A 25017-nucleotide genomic window follows, 5' to 3' on the forward strand; every position below is an offset into this window, starting at 1 on the left:
TATCCCCATAGGGGTGACTCAGAACTTGCTTTAGTGCATCAGGGCGCTGCTGGTGTCCAGGCTGCGTTCTCGGTGTTAGCCCTCCTGTCCTGCTACCCAACGTCAATATCAGGAAACATCCTAACGTGAGAACAGAAGTGTCGCAGGAAGACCATCATCATTCCGTAGCACTCAAACTACTCTGCATTCTGACAGCATCCTCTTTCAGTCGCAGCACGTTGATCTATGGGCTTGGAACAGATATGCATCATCCCCTCTCCTTTCTTTTCAGACAGAGCTAATAGATCTGTCTACGGTAGATGTGATCCTCATCTCTAACTACCACTGCATGATGGCGCTGCCCTACATCACCGAGCACACCGGGTTCACAGGCACGGTGTACGCCACCGAGCCCACCGTGCAGATCGGCAGGTGAGACACTGCTCTACCCCGTGAGCATGAGGCCCAGAGCTCCTTCCTTCACTGGTGACTGCTTAATAGAGTGCTGTGCCAGGAGTGATCGTTATTTCCTCCCGAGCAGCCGACCCGGAGGACAGGCATGAATAGACAGCTCTCTAGATAAAACAGATGGTCACTGGACTCTCCCAGAGACTGATGCTGCCAGAAGTCTTCACTATCATTTTTTTTTTTTTTGAATCAAAACTGGAAGAAGGAGTTCCTGAGAGAGCTCCTCTGTGCAGATGCTAATCAGGGGAGGTAACGTTTAATAAGATGCCACAAATATGCACTGCGAAGAGATTCAGGAGAAGGAACAGCATATTTAAGAAAAGAAATTTTATTACTTTGCTTTCAAAATGTCCCCCCTTTTATGGATTAGTACGGACTAAATGCAGACAGCGTGTAGAAAACAGGGTAAGTCACTAGATGGGTAAGTTGTCTGGGCTGTTAGGAGACTGAAACGCCAAAATCCAAGGAGTAAAACCTCAGGCCTCCTTTGACTCAGAACGCCCTGCTGTCTCTTTCTCTGCCCCTCCCGCGCCTTCATGGTTGCTGCAAGTAACCATAGCATCAGTTAGTGAGAAGAAAGTTACTCCAGGGAAAAGAATTGCGTTGAATCAAACTAATAAGTGTGGTATAAGATGAAACTATCAAGACCAAAAGTATGGGTTCTAGTGTCTTGCAGAGTCCAACAAGATGGAGTTACTGGAAATAAAACAATATGTCCTTATTTTTGTGTTAAATCACATTTCCTGCAGTGTGTATAGGAAAATGTAAGGGATCTGAGGAAGAGACATTATAGGACCATAAGACATGGGAGGTGATGGATCAGTTTCAGTGGGAGGATGAGGTGAAAACATTGGACTCCAGTCTGAAAAAGTTACAGCGGTTCTCCTGAAAGCTGTAACCAGAATGGTAATGAGCCTGGTCCCAGATCTTAGATGCTGGGACTCATACTGCTCCTTCAAGTTGAAAGGAGGGGTGGTATTAGGAATAAATAAATAAATGGAAAGGAAATGAAGATGCTCAGCATTCAAATGCGGATACATTTGTGGTTGATTGGGACCGGATTGGAGTCAATATGGATCCTCTCTCCTAGGTTATGCAAGGGGTCTCATGCTGTTGAAAACCTGCTTCCAGCTTATTGGTCTTCCTGGAGTTATCCAGGATTCTGATAGTTCTCTGTGCATGAACCCCTCAGAGCATGCGGACCATTGATCCCATCGAGTGGGTTATTTCTTACATCCCCTCCGCTGTGGTTCTGTGGTAATCCATCTCTCAATGTGCATAGCCTGCCTTTTGTAGGTCCTTGAGTTAGGTCTTTAGGATCAGTCTTTAGAGCAGGGGTGGGGAACCTTTTTTCTGCCAAGCGCCATTTGGATATTTACAGCATTATTCGAGGGCCATACAAAATGATCAATTTAAAAATTAGCCTGCTGTACTTGGTCAAACATTTCATTAGCTCACCCATAATGCCTTGGCATGGCCAGACCAAATGATTTCTCAGGCTTTATATGGCCTAAGGGCTAGACATTCCCCATCCCTGCTTTAGGAATATTCCATATGGAATTTTGTTAATCCCTAAGACACACATGAAGAAAACTTTACCAGTTTAAATTGGTCATTTAATATCATTTTATTTTCTTTTATTTATTTTAAATGTATTTTTATTGATTTTAGAGAGGAAGGGAGAGAGATAACAATATCCATGATGAGAGAAAATCAGCAATAGGCTGCCTCCTGCGTGCCCCAACACTGGGGATCGAGCCCGCAATCCAGGAATCAAACCGTAGTCTCCTGGTTCATAGGTCAAAGCTCAACCACTGAGCCTCCTGGCCAGGCCATTTAATATCATTTTAAAAATCCTACCCGACCCCTGCTGCCACCAATAGCAAGCAAGTACTTCACAATCATTTAACTTTTTCTCCGTTTGTATTTTTAGTTACATAAAGGCAGCAATCTTAGAGTGAGAATTAAACCAGATGTCTATCTATTTCAGTGTTTGGAGATGAAAACATGCCAGGCTTGTTTTAAAGGTGAACTAAATCATTCATATTCCAAATTTTTAACTTGGAAATTCAATAGGAGGCTAGATTTGTATTCAACTTTATGTAAAATGGTGCCCACATTCATATGCAACAGAGGGAAAGATAATTGGGGAGGGAGAAGGCAGACAAGCCCATTTCTGTTGAATTCTGTGTTAGAGTGCGGTGTTTCCCTAGTTCTTCTATGAATTTTCATCACTTTTTGTGTTTGATTAAACTCAGGCTTCTCATGGAAGAGCTGGTGAATTTCATTGAAAGAGTGCCCAAGGCGCAATCTGCCTCCTTGTGGAAGAACAAGGACATTCAGCGGTGAGCAGAAGGCCTGTATGCCCCCCTTATGTACAGCCTTAGATTCTTTTCTCCCTGTTTATGAAAGGGTTATGTTTGATTCAACCAACATAATTTGAGAGGCAACCATGCCATGGGCAAGGTATTGTGCTGGGCCTGGGAGTTTTTAAAAACTAATAAAACAATTATCTCTGTCTTTGAGGTATTCAGTTGTCGGTGGAAATCAGACAGTTAGCAGGTAGATTACAAGTGGGATGGATGCATTAGATTTGATGCTTGATCACAGCACTGTGGGCACTCAGAGAATGAACTCTGCTTAGGGAAGCTGAGGAGGACTTCCTTAGGGGTGACTTTCTTCTTAGAGGAAGAAAAGGACTTTGCAGATGGAAAAGATTCAGGCACAGCATCCTAGGATATAGTGTATTCAGGGAATAGGGAGAAGTTCAGGGTGGATTAGAATGGGTAGAGTAGAGAAGAGAGGATGAAACTAAAGAGGAAAGTTGAGGCAAGATAATGAGGAAACTTAACGTGTCACGTTTGAATATTATTGGGAGTGGGAAGTCCATCAGTGGAGGTTTATAAGGAAGAGAATGACATGATCAAGTATTTGTTCTGGGGAAGGTAACTCTAGCAGCATGGAGAGTGAATGGAAGTATACAGATGGGGGCAGGAGACCAGCAGGAAGACAGTGTCAGAAACCCAGAGGAGAGAACAGAGGCCTGAACTAAGGCAGTAGCAATGAACATGAAGGGTCTAGCTTAAAAGATATTTCTGCAATAGAATTGAAGAGAATTGGTAAGAATTGTGAAGAAGCTGAGATGTTGTAACTAGGAAGGTACGAGGAGCCCTGAGTGGAAGCCAAGGGGGAAACCCAGGCTTGTCAGTGGTCTCAGATACTGCAGACGGATCAGCACATAAGGTGGATGAGGCCCTTGGCTGTGGACATTTCAGAGAGGTTAGTTTCAGTGGCCCCTGGATCAGAAACCAGAAGATAAGAGGTGATATAAGTAGAAAGATAATAGATGAGGCAAGGGGGCAGCTTGGTTCCCCTTCAGTGCTCTCACACTTCATTGGCAGCGGAGGACACCAGTCAGGCCTAACATACTGCAGTGTCTCTAATCCTGCCCACTGCTGCCCTCACCTCCAGGCACCACAGTCACCCAGCCTCTGGGCCTGGCATCCAGAGTCAAGTCAGGGCTCATCTGTGACTTCTCAAGTAGCACGTGTTCCACAAACTCTGACCACCGAGTTCTCTTTCCTTCTAGATCAGTGATTATTCACCATCTAGTTATCTAACATTAAGAAAGTCAAGAATACATAAATGTAGCTAGGAGAATGTGCTTTGTTTTTATACTAGTACTGTAACTATTTAGAGTTTGAGCATGTAAATTTCCTCTATGCATTCCTTTGTATGAATTATTTATTTTATTTAGTGTAGGTAGCCCTATTCTCAATGTTTTATTTAATACGTTTCTTTTTTATTTTTTTCGATCCTCACCCGAGGACATTTTCATTGATTTTAAAGAGAGGGAGAGAAGGAGAGAGAGAAAGAGATAAACAGAAACATAGATGTGAGAGAGAAACATGAACTGAACCCGCAACCCAGATATGTGCCCTTGCCAGGAATCAAACCCACAACCTTTTGGTGTATGGGACAATACTCCAGCCAACTGAGCCACACCAGCCAGGGCTAAATTTAATTTTTAACATTATCATTTTACAGAAGAGAAAGCAGGCACAGAGAGGTTAAGTAACTTGTTCAAGATCACCCAGCTACTGAGCTACAGTAGGATTTGGATTCATACCCAGACAGTCAGGCTAGTCTGGTTCCAGAGTCTGTGCTCTTAACCACTGTGCTGGACCGCCTCTTGGATACACACACATTTCTTCTCACATGTGTGCGAGACCCCGTTCATGTGAGAAAGGAGGAAGGATGTATAACTGCACATTCTCTCCTATGTCTTATGGATCTTCTTCACACCTCTGTGTCCTCACTTGGGGATATGGTGTCTGTCTGGTTTGGGGTTAGGAAACGTTTTCTCTTACAGGCACATGTCTGAGTCTTTACATGGTTTCCTTGATCTGCCCACCCACCTGCTTAATACAGAGACCCCTCCCCTCATTTTGCGTTCTTATTCTCTGCTCCCTTTCCTCCTGCCATGGCTGTACCTTCTACCCCTTTTCTTTCTCTCTCCCACGTGCTCCCTGAACCACATTGGACCCAGGTCTCTACATCCCTCCTTGGAAACCAGAGAACTTTGTTTCCTTTCCCCATGGAACATGTATGCCTTGGCTCCCCTTACTTCCTCCTTTTAAATTTATACCCTTTATAATATTCTGCTGCAAATAATTTTGGCACACCAGAATTGACGTGCAAAGGTCACTATTTCCTGACTCCCAAACCCTGGGCCAAGTCTTAGGAAGTTCCAAGCCCTTATTTTGCCTTTTCTTCTGTGACCTTGAGCAGAGTCCTTGGCAGTTTTCCTTTGCCTCCCATTTATAAAATACAAGATAACTGGCTTACAGAAGAAGTGCTATTGTATATTAGGGAGAGGTGAATTGAGCTTGAAGCAGAAGGGTAGGGTGGGGCTGAAAGTTATTTTTTAAGAATCTTAGAAAATCTACCTTTTAAAAAAGTGCCAATTGAAATAAAATCTTGAATTGGCTATCTCGCCACCTGGTGGGCAAAAGTCAGACTTGAAAACCAGCTGGGTTAAAGGAGCAGAAGGAATAACTTGTGCTTTTGGAGAAAACCATATTTCATTATTTCATATATCGTGACCATATTTCTGATCCTGGTCAAGTATTTTGTTTTCACTTTTGAGCATGAGATGAGATATGCTTATTGATAGAGAAAGAGGAGAGTCTAATTATTGGAAAGAATATATTGAGGTGTTAGAAAGACAAACCAAGAAAGCTGCATCATCTTTTTTCTCCTGGGTAAACTCAGCATACATATCAGAAATGGCGGAAGAATTTGAAGAGTTGTTTTGTAGTTGACATCAGACAAAAAAAAAATCCTTTTGAAATATCCACCTAGAATTTAACCTTGGCCAGAGTACAAAAAGTGCTTCATTTGGGCAATATTTATGCTAAAGGATTTATGTCACTTTAAAATTTTTCTGTCACAAGCCTCTTGATCTCTAGGGCCCCAGAATACTATGGCGTATGATATTGAGAATCACTGCTTTTTGCTGTCTAGTACGTTGACATTTTCCCCAAGTTCTCTTCATTTGTTGTTGTTTCTTTTTTTTTCTTTAATTTCTGCACTTTCCTTATCTGATTCCTCTAAAGTAGGCATCACAAACTCAGGTGGTTCCAGGCATGGGGAAGAGAAGCATAGGAGTGAGGTGAGAGCCAGGAAGTGTGGATCAGAGACCTTACCACTCTAATGGCACAGCTGACACACAGCTTCAGCTGATGGTGACCATGTGGGAATATGAACCTGTCACTGACAAATCTCTTTTTTTTTTTTTTCAAGAGAAACTCAAAATTTGGATGTTTTAAATGTCATTTTAAAAAGTCTCTTGAAAATGTTGGCTCACACATTAAAATAAAATCCTGTACGATCCAGCTATAAACACCTCTGTGAATTCGATTTGAGATTTGAGCCCCCAATTTTTTACTTATGCTGAAACTTCATGCAGGCAATCTCTTGGTTAAGTGCCTTGAATTAATGCATTTTAGTAGCTTAAGTTGCTAATAAGACCATCAACTAAAGAAAACAATAAATTAAAATTTTTCTAACTCATTGGTCAAAAGAGTTTGACAAACTCCCTTAAATCATTTCCCTTAAGTTATAGTTTGAATTAGCATTTGATTTAGTATTAGTATGTGTACCAAAAAAACTACTACTCTTGCTTTTTTGGCAGCTGTCTGACTCCCTGCCTCAGGTGACACTTCTCCTGAGATTTATTTAGATATTAACCATCCTTCTTCCTCATTTTGACGTTGCAGTTTAGTCTTCTTGAGAAAAGAGAGTTTGAAGGGTAGGAAAAGGAGAATCCCTTGCAATATAATTTTTGAGTTTCTGATTTTCCCATACCCACTTCAGAGTTTAGATATTTTAATGGGAAAATTCAAAGCAAAATATTTCACTTAAGAAACTAACCCATCCTCTAGCATTTTTTTGTTTCAGGCTGCCATTTTTTTCGTATAAGACTAGAAATCTGCAATTATAATTCAGGTTATTGTCATAGTGCTCACAAGCATTAAGGAATTATGCACTGATACATTCCAGGCTGAAATGTTTTGGCAATTTTCAGTACTCAGAGTTTAAAATGTGAGTTCATACCTTACAGAAGATATAAAAGAAAAAACAATCATATTCTAGTTGAAGTTCCTCGGCTCTGACACTTCTTTGGTATTTATAGAGGAATTTATCAGGTCTGACTCTCGTAGGAAGAACATTAAAGCTGTGGGCTTGGAGGTCAAATAGGCTGGTGTTTGAATTTCAGATCTTCTCGGTAGCTTGCGCAAGTTATTTCTTCTAGGCTCCGATTCCTCATTATAAACGAGGAATAATATTAGCAACTTCAGAGGGTTGTTGGGGGGATTAAATGAGCAATATGAGTCAAGTCTTTTTTTTTTCCCCCCCAGTGGTAAGCACATAGTAGTACTCAGTAGACACCCTCATCCTTCTCCCTTTTACTGATGTACTTGGCTCACGTAGCCTCCTGTCAGTTACCAGGACACATCCGCCTTCCACAGACTGATTTTTTGTTAGATTTTGCCTTTCCTGATAAAAGCAAGGTAGGATAGTAGAAGGGAAACCATTTTCTCTCTCTCTCTATTTTTTTTAATTTTTATTGAATTTATTGGGGTAACATTAGTTAATAAAATATAGGTCTCAAGTGTACAGTTCTATAATAAATCATCTTTATATTGTGTGGTCACCATTCAGAGTCTCTTAAACAATTTTCTAATTCTGTTGCCTCTAGTTATTTAGTACTGTCATTTAGATTCTGGGATTTAGTCTCCTTTTCTGTAAAATAAAAGAATTGAGTTAAATTACCTCTAAGCTCACGTATGTTACAGTTTTTAAAGATGTCCAAGGGACAGGCTCCTTAAACAGATCCTCGTGGAGTGGCGGTACTTTGCTGGAGTCCTCACAACGAGTTCTTCAGCATTGCAGTCCCAGAAACTTAATCATGCCATTTCGCTCAGAGTTGATTAGCCTCTGATTCAGGCTAACCCAACTCCCAGGATATTGACTAACACACAAAAATTCCACGTAATCACATTACACTGAGACGTCTGCCTGGCTCCTGAATTAGAATGGTTCATCTCTCTAGGACACTCTGTTTTGGTCAGCAGGTCCACTTACGAGATCAAATTATAGATAAAGAGTTTTTTTCATGAGCACAGAATTAAAGCAGAGATAGTTTAGGTGCTCTCAGGAATTGTTTCTGTTACCCTGTGGTAGCCCAAGCAATTGCCTTTGTCCTTTTTAGAGATAAATTGATCTAAAACAAAATTCCGGGGTTTTAATCTAGTTTCAGGTTACTATTAAATGCATGGTTTTTGAAACTCCACATTCAATGAACTATCTAGATGTCACTCTGCTCACACATCTCCACCCCACCCCACCCACGTGTGTGTCAAGCACAGTTTGCTGTAATGAGAGGAAACAACTTTTCTGCTGCTTATATTCTTTCGTATTTTGCTCTTATATTCATTTTGTTCATTCGTTCATCAAAGTCTTAGAAAAAGCCCAACCAGTGTTTTATTTATAAGCTTCTAAGTGGTTCCAGTGGACTTTCAAGTCTTCCCTTTTCACAGAAACTCATGCTCATGTGCTGCCTGTGCTTTGGGTGGGAGAACAGGCAGAGCTCTGGCCTGGTGTCAGAGCACTGGGAGGTCCTTTAGTAGGCACTCGAGTATGATAAGAACAAAACAAAACAAGGAAATCTTTTAGAAAGTACTTATGAAACATTTAGACTCTGAGAACTTGACTTTGATAAATTAGAAAGCCAGAAAAAAACCCAGAGCTTGTTTGCACTGTATTTCCTTATCAGCCAATCATCCTAATGGCTTTGAATGGCTCTCTAAATGCCTCTGTATGATAATGTCCGCAGGTGAGCATAAGGAGAGTTCTCCGGAAAGCTAAGGTACAAGATGTTAAAGACAAGATGTTAGGAGATAGAAAGAAGTAATGACAAATGGACTAAGTAGCTCAAAAGAGTAAAAGGAGATGTTAGCAAAAGGAATCCGTGGGTATAAATAAGGAATTCAGAGAACTTCAAACTTATTTGTTGATTAACTACCAAGTGCCTGGCATTATAATAAGTTCATAGAAAAATGCCCCCAAAAGTTTAAGACAATCCCTGTACTCGAGTTTATCAAGGAAAGATTAGGTACCAAGTGGCAAGACTTAGGCTAGTCTTGGCAGGGTAAGTAGGGTTTGAATGAGGACAGAGATTATTCTAAGACAGTGGTTCTCAACCTTCTGGCCCTTTAAATATAGTTCCTCATGTTGTGACCCAACCATAAAATTATTTTCATTGCTACTTCATAACTGTAATGTTGCTACTGTTATGAATTGTAATGTAAATATCTGATATGCAGGATGGTCTTAGGCGACCCCTGTGAAAGGGTCGTTCGACCGTCAAAGGGGTCACGACCCACAGGTTGAGAAGAAAGGAGCAATGTGGTGAAAACATGGTAGAAGAGCTGAGTTACAATAAAATCAGCCAGTGCACACCAGGAAGGAGAGAAAATCATGGAAAGATCACATTATGTAAAACAAGAATGAAACTTTGTACCTTTGAAAATGCCAACAATATATTTGACCGATTTCTAGTTTAAGTCTCTTGTCTAGCTGACAGAAAACTTACCCAAATTGTTTGTGAAAATATAGTCACCAAACCTATATGAGAAAGGAAACCTTCTAGACATTTCCAAATAGAGAAATGGCAAATAATTAGGTAGTTTTAGATCTGAAAGATGTAGTGAGTATATAAGGTACCCAAAAGAATTGAAGCATAAAAGGGTGAGGGGGAATTAATATGTACTGAATATCATATATATTTATTTACATATCAATATCTATTTTACTACGCATTTGCTGTAGTGCTCAGAACAATTTGGGAGGGAAGTTTTTACCCTCATTTAGAAATATGGCGGGGGGAAAAAGAGCTTAATTGCTCAATATTGCAACTAAAAGAAGCAAAAATCAAAATTAAATGAGATATGCACATCAGCCTTCTACAGAAGTTCTGTACAAACAGAGTTTGTAAAAAAGTCACTGAAAAGACCCGAGCAAAGCTCACACTGAGGGAAGGTAGTAAACGCTGCCTCTGTACTGCAACAGGTCTCAGGAAGCTTTCCTGTTGGTTACTAACTGGGTCATCTGGCTCTGGGTCTCCCACCGGCCGGTTATCTCAAGCTGCACTGGGAGGGATCCCTTCTCATCGATGTTTCTAGCTCTCTGTCTCTCTCCCTTCCTCTCTGTAAAAAATCAATAAAATATATTTAAAAAAAAAAAAAAAATCTTGGCATCTCACAACGTGGCAGCTGGTTAAATCAAAGCTAACAGGCAAGAGGACCCAAGCTAACCTTAGAAGTGACAACCCGTGGCCTTTGTCATATTACTGCACTAGAAGCAAGCCACACTCGGGGAGGGGATCAACACAAGGGGGTGAATACGGGAGGTGGGATCCTCGGGAGCTGTGTCAGAAGCTGCCTGCCACAAAACCCTAAACTGAGCAGGTCAGCCGAGACTCCACCGGGACCTGCTTAGCCTTCCTCTTCTGGCTCACTGGTTGATTCCTCCCTGCTGTGGTCACCGCCTAGCCCACTGTCCTAGGGCTCACTTCCACCCAAACTTACTGGTGCATTCAGATAGGACTCATTAGTATCGACTCACTGGTTCTTACCTTTCCTGAGGTGTTAGTTACGAGAACAGGTATTTGTCTTTATGTTGGCACTATGCTCAGTGCGGAGGACACAGAAATGGAAAAGATACTACTGTGTGAAAAATTCTATATAATAAAAGGCTAATATGCAAATTGTCCCCTAATCCGGGAGTTCGACCAGGGGGAGGGGCCAGTTGGCCAACCGCCCACGGCCCCTACCCCCAGCCAGCCCCACCCTCTATCACCCCTCCACCAATCGGGGGCAGGGCTGGCTGGCCAACCACCTGCGGCCCCTCCCCCTGGCCAGCACGGCCTGATCAGCCCTGATTGGGGTGGGCCAGATGGACCCCACCTGTGCATGAATTTGTGCACCAGGCCTCTAGTATGATATCCTATATAATAAAAGCCTAATATGCTAAGTGTCTGGTCGTCCAGTTGGCCATTCAACCAAAGTGTAATATGCTAAGGCCACTCAACTGCTTACTATGACGTGCACTGACCACCAGGGAGCAGACGCTCTGACCGGTAGGTTAGCTTGCTGCTGGGATCCAGCCAATCGGGACTGAGCAAGATGGGCCAGACACACCCTGGAGCCCTCCCACGGTCCCTCCCCGGCTGGCCAACCTCCCGCATCCCTCCCTGGCCACAGTCGTGCACAGGTGGTGACCCTCGGCCTGGCCTGCACCCTCTCACAATCTGGGACCCCTCGGGGGATGTCAGAGAGCCAGTTTTGGCCCGACGGTGGAACGACAGGTCACTATGACTCGCACTGACCACCAGTGGGCAGATGCTCAACGCAGGAGCTGTCCCTTGGTGGTCAGTGCGCTCCCGCTGGGGAGCGCTGCTCAGTCAGAAGCCAGGCTCACAGCTGGCAAGCGCAACAGCGGTGGCAGGAGCCTCTCTCACCTCCGCAGCAGTGCTAAGGATGTCCGACTGACGGCTCCTGGACTGCCAGAGGGCAAAAGCTGGGCTGAGGGGACCCCCCCCCCCCAGTGCATGAATTTCGTGCACCAGGCCTCTAATAATGGGATAAGAAGATAAGTTATTGTTTTTGTTATTGTGTTTAACAAGACTCTTCTCCTCCTTCCAACATTGCTTTACTAAACGGGTCATCAGAAACCATCAGGACTATTTCTGTTTACACAAATGGTTTCTCCAGTTTCTCTGGAACGTAAGTTTATAATTTCTGTGCTGTTTCTCCTGAGGGGAGGAAATGATGGGAAAAGATCCAGGCTGAAATATGTGTGAATGTTCAGTCTTCCCTCTCCCCCTTACCCAAGGCTGGGATCATTTGCTGGCTTACTCTGGAGGCTGCATATCTGATTGTTCACCCTCCAGCAGAGAGTGGGAACATTAAAGGAACCAAATGCCTCACTTGGAGAATGTTTCAGACTTGAATCGGCTTAACTTTCACAGAACATTGTCCTAGATGGGAAGGGGAGAGGATGCTGGAAGGGCCGTCGAGGGAAGGAAGTAGAGCCCGGGTGTTAGTTTGGGTAATGGCAGTACTAGTTGTCAAGAGATGAGGGGGAAGGGCAGAGGAGAGAAAGCAGTCTAACCCTAGCCTTGTGTGTGGCTGTTTGGCTCAGCCTCTCAGAGAGGCGGCTCAGTTGCAGGGCCTTGGCAAAGCTGAAGGCAACGTATAACAAATGCAGTTGGGGTGAGGGATGCAGTTTATTATGCTTCTCTAGCCCAGTGGTTCTCAACCTTCCTAATGCCGCGACCCTTGTGGTGACCCCCAATTTCATTGTTACAAATTGAACATAATTAAAGCATAGTGATTAATCACAAAAACAATATGTAATTATATATGTTTTCCGATGGTCTTAGGCGACCCCTGTGAAAGGGTTGTTCGACCCCCAAAGGGGTTACGACCCACAGGTTGAGAACCCCTGGTCTAGCCACTCCCACAACAGCCTTCCAGCTCTTGGATAAAGTTAAGGAGCCTTCTGCTCCAACTCAGCACAGTGTGAGAAGCCTTTATTTTTTATGAAGGGCAGCCCTAGGAGGCCCAGGCCATGAGGTTCTCTAATCCTGAGGAATTCACAGGAGAAGTGCCTGGGCCACTCAAGTTCGTAGTCATCGCTGCTCATCTGGGTAAATCACCTTGGGTTGAATTGTTGGAAGACACAGTGCTCCTGGGCTGTGATGGCTGTCTGTGCTGGGGAGGGCTGGAGACCATCTGTACTGAGTATCTGTTCTCTGCCCGACACGTGACAACTCTGAAAGGAAGGTGATATTCTCCCTGTCCTACCGACGAGGAAACTGAGGCTCAGAGGTCAAGAGGTAACAGAGGGAAAGAGGTCTTCTTTTTTTCCATGATGTCATAGTGCCTCTGAGAGAAACTTCCCTTCCTCAGCGTGGGTGGCAGAGACACAGGGAAACCGAAGGGAAAGGGAAGCAGTGGCCTTGACCCCTGCCCGCAGCTCGTCCAGCAGAGCTTCAGTACCTCTTCCCTGTCCCTCGTACTCGGGCTATTTCCCAAAGAATAAAGGATGTGCCCCTGGCCTACTCCAGTGTCCCAAGACGGAAAAAAAGTGGCAAATGGTCTAGGTTTTAAAGCAGGAGTAGGGCAGCAGTAAGCATTGTCCACACAGAAGGTGAAGAAGGCAACAGGGGAGGTTGCAGGCTCGAGGGAGCCTGGCACTGAGAGCGGCTTATAGCTCAGCAGCACCGACCCTTGAACAGCAGGGGTTTGAACTGTGCAGGCCCACTTCTACATGGACTTTTCAAAATAAACTCGTACAGTACTGTAAATGTATTTCCTTTCTGATTTTCTTATTAACATCTTTTCTTTTTTAAAAAACATATGTTTTTATGGAATTCAGAGAAAGGGAGAGGCAGAGAGAGAGATAGAAACATCAGTGATGAGAGAATCACCCATCAGCTGCCTCCTGCATGCCCCACACTAGAGATCAAGCCCTCAACCCAGGCATGTGCCCTAACCAGGAATCAAACAGTGACCTCCTGGTTCATGGGTCGATGCTCAACCACTGAGCCACACTGGCCAGGCTAACATCTTTTCTTTAGCTTACTTTATGATAAGAATACAATATGTAATACATTTAACATACAAAATATGTTAATTGACTGTTTATGTTCTTTGTAAGGCTTGTGGTCAATAGTAGGCCATTAGAAAGTTTTGGAGAAATCAAAGTTATATGTGGATTTTTGACTGTGCAGGGATCGGCACCCCTCACCCCCATGATGTCCAAGGCTATAGGCTGAGGCAGGACCTAGATAAAGAAGGAATTTATAAAGCCATGCTAATGTTATCAGACAGGGACCGGCCTGGAGCGGGAGAGGTTTCACCACACGAGGGCAGGTGATGTTGAGAGCACGTTTGTTAAAGCTGGGGACAGCGAAACAAAGGAGAGACCAAGGGAAGAAGCAGCAGCAGGAGGCGCTCTGCTTTGACTCCCTAGAAACGTCGTAGGAAAGAAGTAAGTCAGGGTGAGGCTGCTGTGAGCTCCCTGGGATATGAAAATCTTCATTGAATAGATACTGTGAAACCTAAAGCAAGAGGACAGATAAGTGAAATAAGAAAATCTTCATTGACTCTTTATGTAGAAGGTATTTTGTTGCTGGAGTGACAGAAGTGAGTCAAGGTGGGGCTGCTTTTAGCTCACTGGAGAGTTAGAGAAAAGGGGGGCCTGGGAGACCGGATCAGAGGGTTAGCCCTGGACGAGCTGCCACTGCCCACTGCTCCCCTGGTTGCAAGTCTTGTGGGGACCTTTAGAGTTTACGAAAAAGAAAGTAAAAAGGTCATGCCCGAGAAGGGGCATGGGTGTGCTCTAGAGCAGCGGTCGCCAACCTTTCAGACCTCACAGACCACCAGTGGTTCGCGGACCACCAGTTGGCGACCGCTGCTCTAGAGCAAACCTGCACTGGTACCCTTTGTCCGGAGGGTTTTATCTCTTCTGTGGGCGAGCGTCTTAAAGGAGGGTTTCAGTAGAATTTTCATCAGCTTTCCAGGTGCATTTTTAATATGCTGATGCATCAAAATGAGCATATAGGCAAGTTTGGGATTATTCTTTGTTCACCTTTGCAATTTTATTTTTATTTTGGGCCTGTCTGGCTCTAATTGGGTTTTTGTTATTTGTTCCCCTGACTTCATCTGCCCTTGGGGTTGGCTGACACAAATGGCATTAATTGGGTCTCTGTCCTCTATCTACCCGACCAGAGTGATGTAAGCTATTTATTCTCTGGTCAGGGAGGAGAGGTGTATACAGTATACACTGTTTGTTCTCAGATGTCCTTGGTAAGGGAAGATAAGATCTTGTGATTCACTAGCTGTCTGTAAATCAGTCAAATTGTTTGGCCTTGTGTAATTATCTTGTCTCAGTTTCCCCATTCCACTTGCCCAGGAATTTTTCTAGCTGCTTACGGTTCTACCTCACTAAGAGCCTTAGATTTTGTCCTGATTGTAATGGCAAGCCATTACGGTGGAGGAGGGTGTGTGTTACGATTTTCATTTTTAATATGTTATTTAGGACCTTCTGTGAGTGAAGGCAAATATACAGTCAAGGATGGATCATGGTTTTTTAAAAGATTTTTTTAAATTGGTTTTTAGAGAGGAAGGGGGAGGGAGGGAGAGAGAGAGAGCGCGCACAAGCACAAGAGTGAAACATCAATTGGCTGCTTCCTGCACACCCCCTGCTGGAGATCGAGCCCACAACCCAGGCATGTGCCCTGACTGGGAATCCAACCAGTGACCTCTTGGTGCATGGTTTGATGCTCAACCCCTGAGCCACACCGGCCAGGCCACAGCTCTTTTATTGCTTTGTATTGTTATAAATTTTTCTTAAACTTGAGCTCCTTGTGAGCAGAGGCCTTTATGTTGTGCCTGTTACATCCCTTACAGGGCTTAATGCTAAGACCGCAGTCAGGACTAAGTAAATCTTTATTGAATAAATACTGTGAAACCTAAAGCAAGAGGACAGATAAGTGAAATAAGAAAATCTTCATGTGACTCTTTATGTAGAAGGTATTTTGTTGCTGAAGAAACAGGTGAAGGGAATTGTAATAACATGATCTGTATGCTATTTTGGCTAAATCTCTAGTGTGCAATTCACAGGCCATATAACATTATTAGGATAATTTTTCCTTTCTGCACAACTTTTTGTTTCTCCTTGAGTTACTAATTAACTTGTTTGCTTATTTGCTTCGTTTTCAATGTACTTATTACTAATTTATGTCCACCCTCTGCCTCACTTGTAGCAGCCTCTCCTCAGTATGTTCAAACTCTGTTTTTTAACAATTTTATCTTAAGAAATCCTCTCGCAGAGTTTTCTCTCTTCCCCGGGTCTGATTGTAGCTGCTCTCGAGCCTGCTGCACAGCTTTCAGGTTAGGATAATCTTCACCACGATCCTGAAGGTTTCTGTGCCTCTTTCTTCTGCTAGAAGCTCCGTTTTCTAAGTCCTGCCCTGCCCTTTCCCCTCCCTCTCCTTTTCACCCTCATTTTGCTGGGCACATCCTCCAATAGCTTCCTGAGAAAGCATACTTGGGAGGTAAACTATCTGAGACCCTGCACGTCTAAAATGCCTTGTTCTACCCTCATACTCGGATAGAAATGCAGATTAGATATAATTTTTTCCTAGAATTTTGAAAGCATTGCTCTATTCTTCTAGCTCCCGGAAATGCTATTGAAAAGTCCAATGCAACTGAGTGTAGATTTTTGGTATGTATCCTGTAGATTGCTCTGTGGAAACTTGTAGAATTTCTCTTTGTTCTCTAAGTTTATGATGTCTTGCTAAGGGATAGTTTTCATTCATGTGCTGAGTACCGAGTGGGTGGCAGGAACAGGGGTGGCAGCTCTGGCCAGGCCCCTGTTTTATGGGCCAAACCTGCCCTGCCCCAATTTTTACAGAGAATGGCCTTACATGGCCAAGTTGAATAATTTGACAGAGACTGTATGTGCTCTGCAACGTTTAAAATGTCTGTGGCCCTGTGGCCCTTCAGAGCAGATGTTTGCTGACCCCCCATCTAGAAAATCAAGAACTTCAATTCTGGTCTTTAAAAAAATGTTCCTCCTTATTTTCTTAGTTTCTTTCATTTTTTGTGTTCTTTCTGGAACTCTTTTTATTTAGATGTTGAACTTCCTGAATTGTCACTCAAATTATTTTCTCTTTTCCATCTCTGTTTTTGTTTGTTCTTTTGTTTGGAATATTTTTTTAAGTTTATTTCTCAACCTTTCTATGAGTATTTTATTTTGGCTATCATATTTTTCATTTTGGCATACATTTTACTATTTTTTCTATTTACCTTTTTACTATAAAACACAAAAAACACACAAAATTAATATTATATCATTAATAAATTATTATAAAGCCAGCACCCTTATAAGCACTACCCAAGTTGAGAAATAGAAAATTTTCAGTTAATTCAAAAGCCCCTCTCTGCCCCAATATAATCACAACCCACTATCTGATGTAGCAGGATGCTTAAGACTCCTCTTCCACATTACCTGCCCTACATCTGGAATCACCCATTTCTCCCAGAAACTCTGGATTCTTGTAATGGGAAATGAAATTTTAGTTCCCATTCTGGGTGCTAGCAGTGCTCATTGCTACTGAATTGGTCATTGTTTGTAGGCCTTTTTGGAGGACGGGTCATATGTATTTTCCTTTCTATATATTGTCAGAACATGTAGCCTTTATATAGTATCCTCTCTTCCTTTTAACCTTCATTTGGTCTTCCACAAATAACTATCTATTTTATATATTTAATGCTCACTACCAACCCATGTATTTCTGTCTACATTTTGGTTGTCTGAAACTCATTCTTCAGAAGATCTCTCAGGATGGGGTTACAAGAACAATATACCCAAGTTCTCGCAGATAATATTTCTTTATCTGTGCTCTGTGACCTTGAAAGTCAGTTTTGCTAGATGTGTAATTTTCAGCTTGCATTTTCTTTCTCTGAGTGTCTTAAACAAGCTACTCTGTTTTCTTCTAGTAAAGCATTACTGTTGAAGACACTAATAGAATCTAATTTTTTTTTTTCTTATAAGTCACTTGCTCTTTTAACCTATACACCCAAAGTTTTATTTATCTGTTTTCTATATAGTGTAAATGTTTTCTCAGAATGTATCTGGTATTAGTTCTTTTTGGGTCAGTTTTCTCAGGTATGCAGCGTGTTCTTCCAGTATGTAGTTTCAAACCTCTTTTTAGTTTAGCAATCATGGTTTTTGGTATTTGTTCTGTTCCCTTGCTTGGATTTCTATCAGGGGCTCCCATTGTCTGTATGTTACATCTTCTCGCCTGTCTTCACACTACATTGCCTATCTTCAGGCCACATTGCCACTTTTTTCTTCAAATTCTTATCTCTTCATTTCTTTTTAGTGTTTTTTTTCTTCCTATATATTAGTTAACAGTATTATTTGTTGTGTTTATTCACTCTTGTGTATCTATTAGTTTAGTCTTCATTTCTGATTTTTTATGACTTCTAATTATTTATTGAGTTGCCACATCATTTTAAAGCTTTTCTGATTTTTCATTTACATGGCTCTTTCACATCTTGTATAATTTTTTAAAAATATGCATTTTATTGGTTTCAGAGAGGAAAGGAGAAGGAGAGAGAGAGAGAAACATCAATGATGAGAGATAATCGTTAATGGGCTGCCTCCCGCATTCCCCTACTGAGGATCAAGCCTGCAACCCAGGCATCAGTATGTAAACTTTGCTTAAAAATACTGCCTTCGGTGATTGAGGGTTTCTCCTTGTCCTGACTCTCATTTTTACTCTCTCCTGAGAATGACCTCTGGGATATGCCTGGGAGGGAAGGGACAGTTGCTGAGCTGTTTGGGATAGGTGAGGAGAACTGGAAGGTTCTGTTTCTTAATCAGTTTTGGTTTTTTTATTTTTTCAGTAAATCCTCTTTTTAGGCCCATCTTCAACTTTATTTCCAGACGTACGTACTGTTTTCAGTTGCTGAGCTTTTTGTGGGTTCTGCAGTATAAATTGAGACTTGAATTGAACTTTCCTGGGTCTGCTAAGAGTTACCATTTGACCTACTTTTTACTTTCCAGAATGCTGTTGCTATTGTCTCTTCTCTGTTTCTCTTTGTCTTGAGGGTGCGCGCGTGCATGCGTGCGTGTCTGTGTGTGTCTGTATGTGTGTGTGAAGCCCTTTACTGTTAGTGCTCAGGGATATTTCAGGAGAGAGCAGAGCTAACGCACACATTCAGTTCATCAGAAGTCCCTTCATCTGTATTGTCCTGAGGCTCTCAGGGAAGTCACTTTTCAGGTCTGTTCTTGGTTATGTTAGAGCAAGTGATAAAATGTATTTCTAATGACCCATTTTGTTTGTTTGCTTATTTTAATGGATGTTCCTGAGGCTGGTCTGAAAGATTACAAATCATGTTTTACTTTCCTCTTTTATGCCAAGCCTCATCTGCGTTTAACCAAGCCCATTCCTATTGCTTTGCTGGCCCATGAGTAAAGTTTATCTCATTTATCTTTTGTGAACATTTATCTTATGTGAGATGCCATATAGAAATGTTCTATAGTAAGATGTATGTGGTAAGCCCTAGAACAACCACTAAGGAAATAACTTAAAAGGGGGGGGGGGGGGGGGGGGGGAGTATGAAAGAAGAAGCTACAAACAAAAATATTCACTTACTGTCTTTTTTTTTTTTAAATATATTTTATTGATTTTTTACAGAGAGGAAGGGAGAGAGATAGAGAGTTAGAAACATCGATGAGAGAGAAACATCGACCAGCTGCCTCCTGCACATCTCCCACTGGGGATGTGCCTGCAACTCAGGTACATGCCCTTAACCGGAATCGAACCTGGGACCCCTCAGTCCGCAGGCCGATGCTCTATCCACTGAGCCAAACCGGTTTCGGCAGCTACTATCTTTTTTTTTAAGTAGTAAAGGAAAAATAGATGAAGAAAAAGACATGAGACAGAAAAAATTTAAATTGGCAGACAAACCATCTATATCAATAATATTAAAAAATGTAAATGGCTTAAACAAGTCAGTCAGATAACATCATCAGACTGAATAAAAAGTAAAAAAGATCCAGCTATATGCTGGCTGAACAAAATAAAGAACGGAAAAACAATAGAAAAAAGTCCATGAAACCAAAAATTGGTTCTTTGAAAGGGTCAACAAAACTGGCAAACCTTTAGCTAGATTGACCAAGAAAAAAAAGAGAAGATTTAAATTACTGGAGCCAGAAATGAAAGGGGACAGTACGACCAAGAGAAAGAAAAAAGATCACAATTCCATGGACAGTTATGTGCCCGTAAGTTGGACAACTTAGACAAATGGACAGAGTACTTGAACGGAACCTCTAGAACCTAAAGAATTGGCATTGTGATGCACTTACAGGCTGCTGCCCTCTCCTCTCAAGGACGCAGTGGAAGTGTCCACCTGGAGAAGATGCTATACGATGCAAGAGGTGAACTCCGCCCTGAGTAAAATCCAGCTGGTGGGATATTCTCAGAAAATTGTGAGTGTTGATATGATCTTAAGTGATTAATGAATGCTTTAGATTCATATTGGTTTTATGGTAGGATCCCCTAGTTCCCTTTATAAGCCATTTGATCAGTAAGAATCGTGGACTCGTGCACGCTGAAGACAGAACAGTGTCTGTCCCTTCCTCCATCCCTCCCAGGTTCTTCCTGGGCTCCTTCCGCCCCTTGCATTCCCCATCACTGGCGGCATTTGATTGGCCAGCATGTGATAAGTCAAGAGAAAGGCATGTCATTCTACCCACTTTAGGACAGATTTTGGACAAGGGAAACAGGAAACAGGGAGCATAAAAGAGATCAGGAAGCAGCTTGGCAAGTGTAACTTTTGAGATGTGACCTGATAACGATAAGGTTCCCGTTTCTGTCAGCTTATGCCCAGAGTCATTCGGTGTAGAGCAACCCTGAGAATAACACCTAACCTGTAAAGAAAAAGAAAACGGGCGTATTTGTCTCTCTGGTTTATTTGGTAATATATCCGCTCTGCCTTTCACTGAGTGAGGCCTGAGTGCCTGGTGCCATGTGGATGCACCGAAACTTTCTGGAAGGTGACAAGTCAAAACGATGGGGTTGCTTTCTGTGTCTGCCACATGGGCTCTTTCTGTTTTACGTCAGCCTTTCTGGTTTACTTAAATCGTTTCTAAGTGGAGAAGGTTGTTTCTGCTCTTTTCTCCTACAGACTCACCTGCATGACTGCGTTGCTGAAAGCTCATCACTTCTTCCTGCGGTTCTTTTCCAGGAGCTGTTTGGTGCGGTCCAGGTGACTCCGCTCAGCTCCGGCTACGCCCTTGGAAGCTCCAACTGGATTATTCAGTCCCATTATGAGAAGGTGTCTTACGTCTCAGGATCCTCCTTGCTTACCACACACCCACAGGTAACTCTGAATTCGCATTTAACAACTCAGCTTTTTGGTTACTTAACCCAAATTTAGACTATATCCAGAGTACCATCAGCAGTGTCTTAATCTTCCTAATTTTGGTTTCTATAGACACTTTCTTTAAATCATACTAAGAACACTTAACAGGAGATCCACCCTCTTAATAACTTTTTTAAAAAAATATATTTTTATTGATTTCAGAGAGTAAGGAAGAGGGAGAGAGAAATAAAAACATCAATGATGAGAGAGAATCATTGCTTGAATGCCTCCTTCACAACCCCTACTAGGGATCGAGCCCATAACTCAGGCATGTGCCCTGACTGGGAATTGAACTGGCAACTTCCTGGTGCAAGGATCAACACTCAACCACTGAACACCCCGGCCAGGCTAAATTTTTAAGTGTAGAAGACATTACTGTTGACTGTAGATACAGTGTTGTACAGCAGCTCTAGAGCTTACTCATCCTGCTGCACTGAAACTTTATGTTCTACACATATACTTTATCAAAGTTAGATTATTCATGTCCCACATTTAGAATCTCTGGCTCCTCTGTAAGATCCTGTTGCCTCTAAAGCCACCGCTAGGATTCTGAGATTTCCCAACACTTCTAATAATCATAGCCTGATGTGGAAGAGAGATGGACACTTGTTTACTCAGCAGATATTAGTTATTTAACATTATTAAGGACCTATTATGTGTCCAGCACTCCTCTAGGTATGAGAGTCAGTGGTGACCCACAGGCAGAGTCCTTGCTCATGGATCTGAGTTCTGTGGATGTATGGAGAAAGGATGGGGTGCAGAAAATAAATTTGCAAAGTAATTTCAGGTTGTGATATAAATACTGAAAACAACAAAGTAAGGTTGTGTGTAGAGTGATAGAGACTAGTTTAACTTGGATGGTCAGAGAAAGCTTCCGGGGAGGATCTGTTGGAACAGAGACCTGAAGAAATGAACCACATAAAGCAGGGAGGGCAAAGTCTTACAGGGACATGACAGATGAAGGGCCCCTACAGCAGGAGCAGCTGGGCATGTTTGCAGCGCAGAGGCCACTCAGACTGCAGCATACTGAGTATGGTCAGCAGAGATGTCCGGAGATGAGCAGAGGCCTGGCCGTATAGGGCCCGGTAGGCCATCATGAGAAATTTGGGTTTTATTTTCATGTGTAGAGGGAAGCTATTGGAAGGTTTTAAGTTGGTCAGTCATCAACAGTCATTTTGGCAATAAGCTAAGTACATAAACTTTGTTATAAATGCATTAGTTATTCCATTTTAGGTGTTTGTAAAGAATTTATTATTCATTTTATAAATTCTGGTTCTTTCCATGTTTGTAAAGGAGGGCCAGGGATATTATTAGATAGCAGATGGGTGGATGAATGAATGGGTGGATGGTAGATAACTTGGAGAAGTCCAAATCCCACTTTAATATGGGGAAAAAGAAGGGCTGCTGTAAGTCTAGAACTACAGGATGTTCCTGAGCTGCTACTGTGCATTGTTTTTTTGTTATACCTTCTTTTATAATCAAGTTTCATCTCAAGGTCTTGAGGGGACAAGTTGTAATTTTTTCCTATAGCTAGCAGAATTCTGGGCCTTTCCCGCTTATTGAAATCAAAAGTCCATCAATGTCATCTTAACCTGCTTCATTGAATCAAATTTTCTTATTGGCAGCTTCTATCATTCCTGATCTATTCCTTCATGAAAGACAGAAAGATTACTTGGCTGCCAACTCTTCCTATTTGTCCTGCTTACATCAAAGCCTTTACAGTATTATTGATGTAATTTCCAGTAAATTATTCTTATAAGGTTCGTAAATTTAAAGGGAAAATAAGGTTTTGAAAGTAATGAGTACCATACTTAAGTAATTAATTTTAATTCCTAACTGGCAGCCAGTATTGTATATAAAAAAGAAAATAAATTAGATTTTCTTTTACCCGAATAATGGAATTCTAAGGGATAAGAAAAGTTTTGGTTTCAGAAAACTTGATAGTGTACTTCAAAAGGCAGCAAACTATGGCCCATGGACCAAATTTGAACCCCCCACAAACCTGTTTTTGTAAATAATGTTTTCTTGGACTACAGCCATACCCATATGTTTATGGGTTGTTAACGGATGCTTACACACCATTATGACAGTTAAACTTTAAACTTTACAGAAAGAGGCCAACCACCGGTCTACTTGAGTAGAACCCTCACTAGCTAGGAAGAATATAGCAGGCTGTCCTAGTAATCTAATAAGCACAGGGGAATGTGGCTTTGGGTTTAGCCTGAGGCAATAAGAATGGAAAGATAAGTTCAAGAAAACATTGGCAGTTCTTTAATTCAACAAACATATATTGAACTAGAGGCCCAGTTCATGAAAACTCATGCACTGGAGGTCCCTCAGCTCAGCCTGCCACCTTTCACAGTCCGGGAGCCCTCAGGGGCAGGAGGCGACCCGGCGATCAGGGGAAGGCAGTGTTCCCATCACACCTCTGCTGCTGCCACTGCCTACAGCACAAGCTTCGGCTGGCCCTGGTTACCTGAGCCTCAGGCAGCCCTGGGCGGCTGGGCGCTGCCATCGGAAGCTTGCCTGTGCCTCGGGCTGGCCCTGGGCGGCTGGGGGGCCGAGGGCGGGTCTGGCCACACTGTGCGCCTGCCACCCCCCAACCCCCCAGCGGGGCTGAAAGGACTGGGCAACTCTGGTGGGGCTGAGGGGACTGGGCACTGCCATCTTTGTGATGGTGTTCCGGTCAATTTGCATATTCCCTGTTTATTAGATAGGATGCTCACTGTCTCTGGAGATTTCATGCTTGGAGGACATAGAGAATGGTTATAATGACACTAATCTAGGTGCCAAGAAGGAGTTGGCTGGGGTTGTCAGTTTTAGAAGGTGTTGGTGGGTGTGATGAAACAGGAAGTTGAGAGAACGTTGGACAGACAGAAATGCAGAGCCGACCATGATATGAAGGCAAGCCTGGAGAGGCATCAGACTTTTAAAACATATAAATGAAGGGGTAAGAGAGAGAGACTGGGCTGTAGGGAACATTTACCACTAGACAGTGGGAGGTAGGAAAATAGTCCTGAATAAAAATGTTTGGAGAGTTGGAGGAGAATTGAGGCCAAAGAAAGTACAACATCCCAAATGGAAGAGGAAGAGAACTAGCCTTTAATGAGCACAAGGTCTCAGTATTAATTTTAAAAAGTTGATCTAATATTCAGTAACCATGTTAAACTCTCACATTCTAATATTTACCTTTTGACGATAAGATCTGCAAAGGAGTAACAGCTTTGTCACTTCTCTTCCCAATCCTGTATCTCTTACCTCTTTTCCCGTCTTACAACGAGGCTCTTTAGTCTCATGTTAAACAGAGGTGCTGATAGTGCCATCCTTGGCTTGTACCAGGTGTTAAAGGGAACGCTTTTGTGGTTTCTTCAATGAAGAGAGCGCTTACTGTACATCTTTATTTATCCATTTAAGGAATTCTTCCTGTGTCCTAATGCTCTGATTTTTAAAAATCGGATACAGATGGTATACCTTCACAGATGTTTTTTCTGAGTCTATGAGATTATCATGTGATTTCTTTCCATTCGACCGTCAATGTAGTGAATTGTAATGTTAGCTTTTCTCACATTTAACCACCCTTGCATTCCCTGAATAAATGTTACATGATCACAATTTATTATTTTTAAATGCCCTCCTGGAATCAGTTGGTCAGTATTTAATTGAGGTGTATAATTTATATTCATAAGTGAAAATGAACCCATGCATTATTTTTTTGTACTATCACTATTTATTTGGAAGCAGGTACATTAATTAGCTTCATTAAATGATTTGGGCATTTTCCCCTCTTTTTCTAATGCCACAGATAGACAAGATAGGGGCTATCTTTTCTTGAAATTCAAATTCTCTATAAAACTGTCTAGGCCTGGGATTATCTTTTTAATTTTTTTCTTGGTTATTGAACTATATTTTCTAGGTCAGGATGTTGCCACTTTTGACCAAAATTTATCCATTTTGACAAGGTTTTCAAAACATGAAATTGTTTCAACATATGGAATTG

The 25017-nt window shown here is 42.3% G+C and overlaps 1 protein-coding gene across 2 annotated transcripts in view; it reads left to right on the plus strand.

Annotated features, from left to right (window-relative positions):
• Positions 1 to 25017, plus strand: part of INTS9 (integrator complex subunit 9) — a 103752-nt gene that overhangs the window by 47370 nt on the left and 31365 nt on the right. For both annotated transcript variants that reach the window (XM_006081927.3, XM_023755920.1), the window contains 4 exons: positions 272 to 411; positions 2706 to 2792; positions 19965 to 20085; positions 20844 to 20978. In XM_006081927.3, coding sequence (XP_006081989.1) covers positions 272 to 411; positions 2706 to 2792; positions 19965 to 20085; positions 20844 to 20978 — 483 coding nt within the window. The remainder of the gene's footprint in view (positions 1 to 271; positions 412 to 2705; positions 2793 to 19964; positions 20086 to 20843; positions 20979 to 25017) is intronic.

The sequence above is a fragment of the Myotis lucifugus genome, unplaced genomic scaffold (assembly GCF_000147115.1).
Source record: "Myotis lucifugus unplaced genomic scaffold, Myoluc2.0 scaffold_1, whole genome shotgun sequence".
Classification (NCBI taxonomy): Eukaryota; Metazoa; Chordata; class Mammalia; order Chiroptera; family Vespertilionidae; genus Myotis; species Myotis lucifugus.